Source organism: Echinops telfairi, unplaced genomic scaffold (assembly GCF_000313985.2).
Source record: "Echinops telfairi isolate 266 unplaced genomic scaffold, ASM31398v2 ScPeMD7_3;HRSCAF=10, whole genome shotgun sequence".
Lineage (NCBI taxonomy): Eukaryota > Metazoa > Chordata > Mammalia > Afrosoricida > Tenrecidae > Echinops > Echinops telfairi.
The window spans coordinates 58327279-58338087 of NW_022103899.1; the positions used below are offsets into that span (position 1 = coordinate 58327279).

Consider the following 10809-nt stretch of genomic DNA (forward strand, 5'->3'; position numbering starts at 1 on the left):
CTCCAGATTGTTCATCCAGCCTATCTTATTTAGACAGACCTACGGAGATAATAACATGCACAAAAACAAGACAGAGTAAAACCAAGCAACAAAAGAAAACAACAACAGGCCAATGACAAAAAAACAAAACACAACAAGAAAAGAAAGAAAAGCTTGTAGTTAGTTCAAGGACTGTTTGTTGGCCTTTAGGAGTGTTTTCCGGTCGAGTCTGATGGGGCACCAAGCCCTGGCCCCAAAGTGTATTTTTGGTATTCCCTGGGGGCTTCATTGCTCTGCTGCCCTTGCTGTTCTGTTGCACGCCCTTAGTGTTTTGCCTCGGTGCCGTGGGATCAGATTGGGAGGAATTCCCACACTGTGTCTCCAGTGTTGTCCCCTGTAGGGCTGTGGGCCATTGAGGGATGCCGTGTCTCATAGTGGAGCCGACCATATGGTCTTCTCTGTGGATTGGCTGCTTTGAGGGGGAACATCGTCCTCTAGGCTTGGTGGGCCAGGATGTGCTCCACTCTCTCTTCTGCCCTCTTCATCTGCTCCCATGTGCTCTGATCAGATAATGTCCCTCTCCAAGAGCTGCAGCCTCAGTGGTGTCCTCTGAAATAAATTCTTCTGTGGGGAGGGCCATGTATCCATGTAATTGGGATTGGGGCCGGCCCCTCAGACCTCTCCACTGGTAGTGTCGGGGGACTTTCTATGGAGTTGCCAGAGGGTAACTGTTCCAGGGCTACAGTGCCTGTTACTGTTGCCCAACTTGTCCTGCACAAGGAAACAGTTGGCTCTGTTCCCATCAAACTGTATTTTTGGATCTGAAATTTGCATGTCTCTCTCTGTTGGTCACATGTCATGGAATCTTGTTCTTCTTTTGATCCCCCACCCCAACCACCACCACTGAAAAATGCAAAGACCATTCTTAGCTCACAGGCCCGACAAACAGTTGGTGGGCCCTATTTGGTCTGTGAGCAGGGGCTCGGCACTCTCTGATTAAGAATGGAGTTTGGGTTGCATACTCTCCAGCTGGCCTTCTTGGGTACTGCTCTCCAAAGTCTGTTTTGTGTTCGATCGTTGTGTGTTTCTGGTTTGAGGACATATGTGCCTGAGATTTGAGTCCTTAAGATTATTCTCAGGAAGAAATAGTGGGTCCTCTCACGACATTTGCCAATGAACAATCACAGCCTTCCTGTGTCCCATGTGGTTGAATGAGTGTTAGATTGTTAGTGGGCGTGGAGCCACTCACTAAAAGGTTGATGTGTTTGAACTCACCTCAGGGCTCCTCAGAACATAGGCGCCTGCCAGCCCCTCTCTGAAAGGGACCTGGCCTTGAAAGCCCCGGGGAGCAGGTTCACCCTGCACACCTGGGTTCACTTAACTGATGGCAGCCAACAACGACATCATCCTTCATACACCAGCTCCACAGAAACGAGAGTCTCGATGCATCCAGAAACATGTGATTTTAAGAAAGCAAAACTTCCCTATCAGCCCCCCAGTAAACTAGGAGCAGTGCCCCTCACCACTAAAGTTCACACCAGGCTCTTTTTGATGGGCATCAAGGGGCGTTCTTTCACTGGTTATGATGCCAGTGTGCTGAAGAAGAAGGACCAGAACACTCACCCTGCCAAGGCTGACGTTGCTGTTCCCGTTGGGCGCGTATTGATGGGGTGCTCACGAGAGCAAAAGCTTTGAGGCCTCAGAAACCCCACTGGGACGAGATGAGTCAGAAGAAACCACAGCTCCATGGCAGTGGTTTTGATTTTTAGGGTTTTTAGTGGGCGTAAAACATCGTTCTAGAAGGCACAGGAAGTCCTCAGATTACAATGAGAACCTTCCTAAATCTGCCTCTGAGTCGGATCAGTGCTTCAGTTGGAATAGTCCAGTTCATTTCTAACATCATTTAGGGAAAGGTTTGTCTTAATCTAGAATATGTACTGTTTTGATCTATAATATATACTGTACCTCCTCTCTATAAAAAAAATTGAAGAAACATTTTCAGATATGCTTGAACATCTTTAATATAATAGTTTTGATGCCCTTCTTGAATTAGCGCCCACATGTTATGACCAACCAGCATATTTATGTACCTTGAATTTTCAATCCAACAAACTTGTTACAGGGCTTGGTTCATGACTCCAGGTTGTATGTAAGTCAGAGGGTGTATCGTCCAGGTAGTCTGAAGCAGACAGCTCTTCAGTTTGTGCGTTGAGTTCAGGACTCCCGCCCGCCCGCCCCCGGGAGCTCTTTCCAGAGGCATCCGTGTCCGCTTGTTTCCGGTCTCTTTTCTGGACAGGGGCAGCACTTCTTTCTGTGTGTTTGTCCTGAGTCCTCAGCCTTGTGTTCCCCACCCTATGTGTAACTCTTGTCAAAAGATCTATGAGGCATGAGTCTCCTGATGAACCCCACTTTCCTTTTACCTCTGCCTGCGTGACCCCGCCTTTCGCCCCCCTCTTATTTAGTGATGACATCATCGCAGCAGACGAACAACTCTAAAGCCATTGGCTCTGACTGTTGTTTAGCAGTTTGAGTTCAAACAAACGTGAGAAGCTCGCTGAACATCCTTGTCAGCAAAATCCTCTGATGGACCAGGGTTGCTGGATTAGAGGGTTCTCTGCAGAGTCCGTTTGTTTCCCTTTGCAAGGTTTACTTACAGAGAAAAGTGTGAGGGCCCATCACATTACAAATGAGCAACAACAGAAAAATCCTGGATGATAGTACTCATTGATCAACTCTATTGATCAACTCATTGATCAACTCTATCAACTCACATTACAAATGAGCAACAACAGAAAAATCCTGGATGATAGTACTCATTGATCAACTCTATTAATATTTAACACACGGCCTTTTTAAGCTTTTCTTGATGGAGATCACATTTGTAGTGTTTTAGTTTTTAACGTAACAAGCAGTAAGATTGATAGCAGGGGTCTGGGTTGGGTTTTGAGGTAACACGTGGTCATAGATCTGTGGGAGAAGCAAAAGCCACTGCCAGCAAAGTGGCTCCAACTCAGAGACCCTGTTCAGTTTCCTGACTGTACGTCTTCACAGGGACAGACAGACAGCTTCCTCGCTCTCCCACCACCAACATGCAGACACATGGGAAGACCCCAACAGGCAGCAGTCTCCCTGTGCTGTGCCTCTGGAATCACACCTCCTCCCACAACCCATAGCAGCCACAGCCAATGCGCAATCCACCACACGCCGGGGTTCCCTCCCATTCCCGTTTAAAACATTCTGACGTTTCTGAAATACCGATGGTCCTTAAACTCAAAACACATATATATTGTGGGGTTTGTCTGCCTGTAACAAGCTATTGCTAATTTGACGGTACACATTGAAAGACCCCCTTAGATGGAGGCACCGTGGCAAGATGATGGGGTATATCCGTAGGAGTGGGCAGTGGGCAGTAGGAAGCAGCTGGATAGCCGCCGAGGTCTGTGGGAGGAGCGACCATGAGAAAAGACCTGGAGAACTAGGCCAGTCTCCCCATGGGGAAGCACCGGGGCTCCACGTCCTTGGTGCTGATGGAGGTGGTCGGGCCGTGCTGGCACTGTGCAGGAAGAGCGGGAGGAGCAGGGCGTCAGTGGCGACCAGCCTGTGTGCCTCTGCACAGGGGCAGCTGCTGTAGGACCTGGGCTGGAAAGGGCAAGAGATAGGAAGAGCGAGGGCAGAATCCACCCAGAGGCCTGGGTGAGTTAAATGGAAACTAACGCAAACTGCAACTGGCCCAGGCTTCCCGGGTGAGGAGTGAGAGAGGCATGGGCGGGCACACTGCAGAGCAGATGGGCCCCGCGTGAACCTGGTGGTGGCAGTTTTAGTCCAGTGTGTATCTGTCCCTGGTGACAAGCTTCAGTCAGGGCTGCTACTCCACAGGATTGTATCAGCACCGCTGGAGGTTTCGGCCAACCCCATTTCTCTGGCTCCAGTCCCCAGAGTCAGAGCCTTTGTTGGGGGTAGGGGAGTAGGGAGGGCAGGTTCATGTCAGCCACTGGAGAAGGCAGGAAGACAAGAAAGGGAACAGACACTGGGAGGCCATTTTCCAAAGACACTGTTCCTTCCTCAGACCCCTCCCCTGCGAGACTGACTCCTCCTCACAGAAGTTTCTGGTTCCACCTCTCCCAGCTCTTCTTGTCCCGGGTCAGGCGAGTGGGTACTGGTCACAGACCAGGATGAGCGAGACCCCAAGCCAGCATGCAGTCCTCATGTCTTCCCCCATGTGGCCCCTAGAACCGGGTGCGGGTTCTAGACACTGCAGTGCGCACCTTGGCAAAGCGGGCTCCTGCGAGCTGTCCTTGGGAGAGTGCAGCGTGTGGCGGGTCTGCGGCACAGCTGATGCTCTCCCACTCTTTCCTCCAGGAAGGACTGTGTCTTCACCATTGACCCCTCCACGGCCAGAGACCTCGACGATGCCCTCTCCTGCCAGCCACTCGCCGATGGTAAGTTTCAGACGTGTCCCACCGCAATCGCGGACTTCGGGGTTGGCCTGGCGGCACAGTGCTCCCTGGACAGTGTCATGCCCTCGGTTGGGCTTCCTGTGTGCTTCTGGATTTGCCAAAGGCCCTGGAGCCTACACATACATTTGACCCAAATATCCCATTTCTGTAGTGACTTTGGTGAGGGTAGACCAGAAATGGCCTCAGGCGAGGACACAGCCAAGGCAGAACTAGCCCCAGGCCTTGGCCTTTGGGACGGTCAGGGTCAGTGTATGATGGTACTTCGGATGGTCAGGGTCAGTATAAGGTGGTACTTGGGATGGTCAGTGTTGCTGTAAGATGATACAGCAAGAAAACCTGTAAGTGTTGTGCTTCGGAAAGGCACGGAGCCCCTCCTGCTCAGTCTGGCTGTAGAGCAGGGTCAAGGAGTGCCTGTTCTCGAGGCCTGCCCCTGAGGCCTGCCTGCTCCCAGCAGGTTGCAAAGGCTGAACCTCCTGCCATTGAGTCAGTTTGGACTCAGGACAGAGTAGACCGTCTATTTAGAGTTTCGCGGACTGTAAATCATTGTAGGAGGAGCAGACGGCCTCCTCATCTTTCTCCTAAGTGACGCTAAAGGTGGAGCTTCAACCTTTTCCAACTTCTGAAAAGTGCCCCCAGGACAAAGCCAGGGGCCCGTGGTCCCCTGCTGCCTCTCTGACCAACCCACACACCCCTAATTCTGTCCTGTGTGGTGGTGGTGAATGGTCGAGGGGAACAGAACACACGTGACTTCCACTTGGCAGTCCTGGAGCCCACTGTCCTCTTTCCAGGTGAGCAGGTGCAGCTCCTGCCCACGTGTTCCCCATCAAGGGTACAAGTGCACCAGCAGAGGCTCTGGCAGGGGGACGGGGGAAATGGTGGAAGATAAGACAGGTGTCAGGTGCATCTGGGGACAGATTGTCCACATGTGTCAATCTCACACACAATCTGTTGGTCAGACAAGAGGAGGCCGAGTAGATGTTGGGCAGGAGAGCAGTCTGAAGGTGTATAGTGAGTCAGCTAGCAGCGCAAGATGAAGGCCGGGGCGGGGGTTTTGGGGGAGGGGGGTGCGGTCCGGGCGAGGCAGAAACCCTGCCCTGAGGTTCCGGCATGTCAGTAGGAAGGTGGGCCCAAAGTTCACTGGGGGTAGGGAGGGGCGAACTCCAAGAGAATCAGGAGATAGATGATGGATGGCATTATGGAGTGGAGGCTGGGCCTGGGGCAGGGACCAGGTGGCCCTTCCAGGTGGAAGGTTGGGGCAGGACAAGCAGGTTCGTCGGCATGGAGTTCCCTATCACAAGGTGTGTACCTCTAAGCCCCCATGAGCCTTTCTCCGAGGAGCTAGGGGTACATCAGTGAGATATACACAGGCCGAACTCCGTCCACAGAGAGCTGGCCGAGAGGGGCTGCACACTGAAAGGCAAACAATGCCTGTCTGAGAGCGAAGGGCCCAGCATGAGCCCGGGTCCTCTAGCTTCCACACTGTCATACTGTGGTAATAATAGTTTTATAAGGGGAAAAACGTTTACAATTAAAAAGAAAAATTATGAGGTGCCAGAAATCCCAGGCTGCCCAGTAGCACACTGCAGCAGGCGACAGCCATCTCCCGGTCTGCTTCCCTGGGCATCCCAAAGGAGCCATTAGCATCTGTGCACTGGGCAGAGGGTGGGGACAGCAGAAGGTCTGAGATGGTCCGCCTGGCCGGTTTGTGGTGGCACTCCTGCAGTTGGCCGTGGTGACAGGAGGCCCTGCCAGGGCCATTTATCCAAGGAGATGAAAACCGAAAGTGGGTTCCAGTTTGGAGCAAGGTGAGGCTGGCTGAATTGATGGCAATTCTTGCTTAGAGGAGGGGAAATGTTAATGTTTCAAAATGCAGTGTTTTCTGGTATGTTCATGTATCACTTATAACCATTTTTATTGAAAGAAAATATCAAGGTTTCACTTTCCTTTAGGCCCATGTCCTTGAAGGTCTCTTCTTCTTTTGGGGGGGACCCTCTCCTTGACCAAGCACGATGCCCTGTTGCAGGGACTGGTCCCTCCTGATGACATGCCCATGGTGTGCAAGACAGTCTCACCATTCTCACTTCTAAGCAGCATTCTCAGTCTCCTTTCAATGCACTGTGTTCGTTCGGACAGTCCATAGTATCTTTCATAGCCTTTGCTAAGCCTCCAATTTAAAGGCATCAGTCACCAGTTCTTTTGTCTTCCTTATTCAATGTCCAGCTCCCCCATGCATAGGAGGCAATTAGAAATACTGTCAGTCGGTCACCTCGTCCAGTAGCCTCAGCAGCTCGGAACCCCCCCGGGAGCAGTCCCCGGCACATAGACCTTAGCTGCACTCCATCCACTGGTGAAGTGAGGGAGAGTGGTGGTGTCATGATAACCTAGCAGCACCTCTAACGTAAACAAACAGTAACTCACACATTTCAGCGCCTTATTATTGTAACAGATCACTTGCAGCACACCTCCCAGTTGACCTCACCACTCAAGTGTGGGAATGCCACAGTTGTCAGATCACCCTCTGGTTTTTTAATTACCTCTCCAGTATCCACTTATTGAATATCCAGATTGCATGTGAACTCCCTACCCTTAAAGGCAGCCCATTCTGCTTCAAGATTGCATGACTCTTAGGAAACCCTTCCCTGTACCATTGGGAGATAGTCTTTTCCTGTAATTTTCCACCCATCAGTCCCCTGTATGCCCCTTGAAGCTTAATCTTCAGATACTAGATAACAGCTGTCTTTTATCTCTGAGTCACCGCCCTTTCATGTGTGGCTCATGATGTGTGAGCCCTTTTCTCAAGTTGTGGGGTCCCCTTCTGCCTCTGTGAAGTCTAAGGAGCTGGCTCACTCTCCTGTCTTCTCTTGGGCTGGCTCTGAGTCTGCCTGCCTCTTTGCTACTTGGTTCCCTACAGATGGCAATGGTGACAGCTGCCCATTCTGTTCAGTTCAGCAGATACGGATGGCTTTGCCCTAGAGAGGAAATTGTCAACCAAGCAAGTCACGACCTTTATGCAGCTTTCTGGTTGATTCAGGCTTCTAGCGGATTCCAGCAGGAAAGTCAAAGGTCAGCGCGTCTCCAACATTGTGTGCTCTTCCCAGTGTCTGCTCTGTGTCATGTGCGTGATGGGATCTACTCAACAGGCCTCAGGCAGGAGTGGGTAAGGGCTGGCGGAGGGACGGCAATCAGAGTGACTCCTGATGAGAACATGGCTTCTTTTTCTTTTGTTTTTTAAACACTTTACCATTGCTTAGGTGAAAGTTTACAGAGCAAATTAGCTTTATCATGAATAGGTATGCTTCCACTTCTCCCTCCCATTTTGGGATTATTACTGTCAAAAATTTACTTGTACTGAAGTTGAAAATCTTGCAGGGTGTTATTGTTGCAGTTTCTGGGAAACCATCTCTATCAGGAAGCTGATCAACATACTATTAGATAACCATGGACCCAAAAAATCACAAGGGCTATTAGAAAACATTTTCACTTGAATAATAATGAAAATGTACAATATTTGTGAGTTGCTGCCAAAACAACACTTAGAGGCAAAATTATAGCTTTAAAATGCTTACATTAGAAAAGGAGACGCGTTTAAAATTTGAGCCTGTAAAGATTAGCTTCACAAATTTCACAGGCAAGGGGAAAGGTTACTACAAACATGTAATATGTTAGAGTGCTGAACCAAAAATTCAGAAAATATCCGTTCCTACTATGACAGCACAGGTCCCTCTCTCTTCCCAAAGAAGCACAAGACAAATAGCCAGACTCTATTTTGTCACAGTGAAAATTAGAATTCACTGACGTGAGCAGTAGAATTATCTGCCAAAATAAAACATCAAACACAGCCATTAGATAACATTTTTATTTTTCAAGTGTTAGAGCACTATTAATTGGCAAAGTATCTTTTTTTATGAAATCAATGTTGAGCAAAAATATTTGGCGTGTTAAGATTTAATTTGGAACAGGAATTGAAGTACATAAACATGTACATATGTTTCTTAATATTCAATTTTGGCATTTGTGTATTTTATGTCATACTTATTTATAGCGTGCATACTCCATAAATGTTTCAAAATTTAAAAAAGTAATAATAGAAATGGAGAACAGCGTGGGGCAAATGGAATGAGGAAATGAACACACAAAAAGCACCTCACTCTTAGACAGCAGTTCTAAGAGTGCTTTCTAAGTTCTAAGACCCCTTTCACAGGGGTCACCTGGTTGATAACAGTAGCAAACTTACAGTGATGAAGTAACAACAAAAGTAATTTTAAGGATGGGGGTAGGTCCCCACAACATGAGGAACTGTATTAAAGGGCCGAGGCATTAGGAAGGTTGAAAACCACTGATTTAAAAGAACGTGTGAAAAGAAAGAAAGAAAGAAAAAAAAATATATATATATATATAAACAAAAAATAGATATAGATAAATAAAACAGGACAAATGAAAAGCCCATTTTATGGTGCCAAAAAAATGAATAACCACAATAAATATAATTCCAGAGTGAAGAAGCAAAGACTCAAACTATATATTTTTTTAATCTAGTGATACATACTATTTATAACAAACACACTTGAATCATAGAGACACAGAAATTAAATATTAAAAATGATGCACCAGTAATGTACTAAGCAAAAGAAAACTGGTATCATATTGTTGTGCAAATAACCCCCACATTAGACGGTGTTTGTAAATCACAGCTCCCAGCTGTGCATGTTGTCTCTGTGGGCACATCATATGCAAAAATATGGTATGTTTTTATGAATGCCTGACAAACAGATTTTTTTAAGCTTTTCATTGTGAATTGAGTGAAGATTTACAGAGCAGATCAGTTTTCCATTCCATAATTCAAACACATTTAGGTCACATCATTGCTTGGAATCATGCAATAAAACATCACTTGTCGCACTTCCTATGTTTCCGGTTTCCATTCTTCCTCCTTCCTAAGCCCTTCTGAACTTTGTCCTTGGGGAAATGCTGTCCTTTTGACCTTAAATGGTTGATTAAAGTGTGCTTACCTCACCAGTGTTACTGTCCCCCATACTGACCTATTGCTACCGTTCCCCTTACAGATCTTATATCTGACTGGGAGTTGAGCCATAAGGGTGAGTTCACTTCCAGAACTGAAGGGTGACTAAGGGCCACCACCCCAGGGGTTCCACTAGTCTCTGACCAGTATGCCTGATTATATCTACCTATCTATAAATTATATATACATTACATATATGTAAATTTTGAGGTTTGTCATCCAACATAGGAGAGTTGTGTCAGCCATGTTTATGTAGCAGGGTTCCATTCTCTACACCCATGCCACTATTTATTGTCTAATTTGCTACTAAGGCTGAGGTGTAAAAGAATATCTCATTTTGATGTGCATCTCTTTCACGGTTCATGTTGTATTGACCATGCAAAGGTGTTTACTTGTGACTGTGCAAAGGCATTGGACTGTTTGGATCACAGCAAACGATGCTTGCCTCAGAAAACAAGGGAACTCACAGCACACTTCATTGTGTTCATGTGGATCCTGTACAAAGACCAGGAGGCAGTTGTTTAAACACAACAAGGGAAGAATACTGTGTGATTTAAAATCAGGAAAGGTGTGCATCAGGGTTGTCTCCTTTCACCCTACTTACTCGGTCTGTATGCTGAGCCTCCTATGTATGAAGAAGACCATCACATCAGAATGAGAGGAAGGCTTGTTCCACAAACTTCTTGCAGTATGCCAATGACACATCTTTGCACACTGAGTCTGAAGGGGACATGAGACACTTGCTAGTCAAGATCAAAGACCGCAGCCTTCGGTATGGATTGCAACTCAATGTAAAGAAAACCAAACTCCTCACAATTGGAGCAATAAACAACATCCTAAAAATGGAGGGCAAGTGAAGCTGTCAAGAATTACTTAGGTCCACAATCAACACTTAAGGAAGCAGCGGTCAAGAAATCCATCAACATACTGCAGGGAGCAAATGCTCGGCCAAAGATCTCCGCCAGGTGTTAAAAAGCAAAGCTGTCCCTTGGAGGGCTCGGTGTGCTCTGAGTACCCGTGGCTGACGGCTGGACGGCGAGTTAGGAGGTGTGAAGGGGAGTTGATGCGTCTGACTCAGATGTTGGTGGAGGATACTCAAAGTACGGTAGACTGCTAGAGGAACACGCAAATCAAAGCGGGAAGGAGCAAAACGCCCCTTAGAGGGAGAAAATGGCTAGACTTCCTCTCACGTGCTTTGGACATGTTTTAGGAAAGACTGGCAAGGGACCACATGCTTGGTAAAAACGAGGAGCTGTAAGCAAATGTGGTGAAGAAAGCTGATGGTGCCCGGCTATCAAAAGATATAGCGTCTGGGGTCTTAAAAGCTTGAAGGAAAACAAGCAGCCATCTAGC

The 10809-nt window shown here is 47.7% G+C and overlaps 1 protein-coding gene across 1 annotated transcript in view; it reads left to right on the forward strand.

The window, feature by feature from the left end:
• The window catches only part of DIS3L2 (DIS3 like 3'-5' exoribonuclease 2), a gene marked incomplete at its 3' end in the record, with an annotated part of 319919 nt that overhangs the window by 210924 nt on the left and 98186 nt on the right, over window positions 1–10809 (forward strand). Inside the window, exon 10 of the mRNA XM_045294312.1 lies at window positions 4339–4418. Within this exon, the coding sequence (XP_045150247.1) occupies window positions 4339–4418 (80 nt within the window). The remainder of the gene's footprint in view (window positions 1–4338; window positions 4419–10809) is intronic.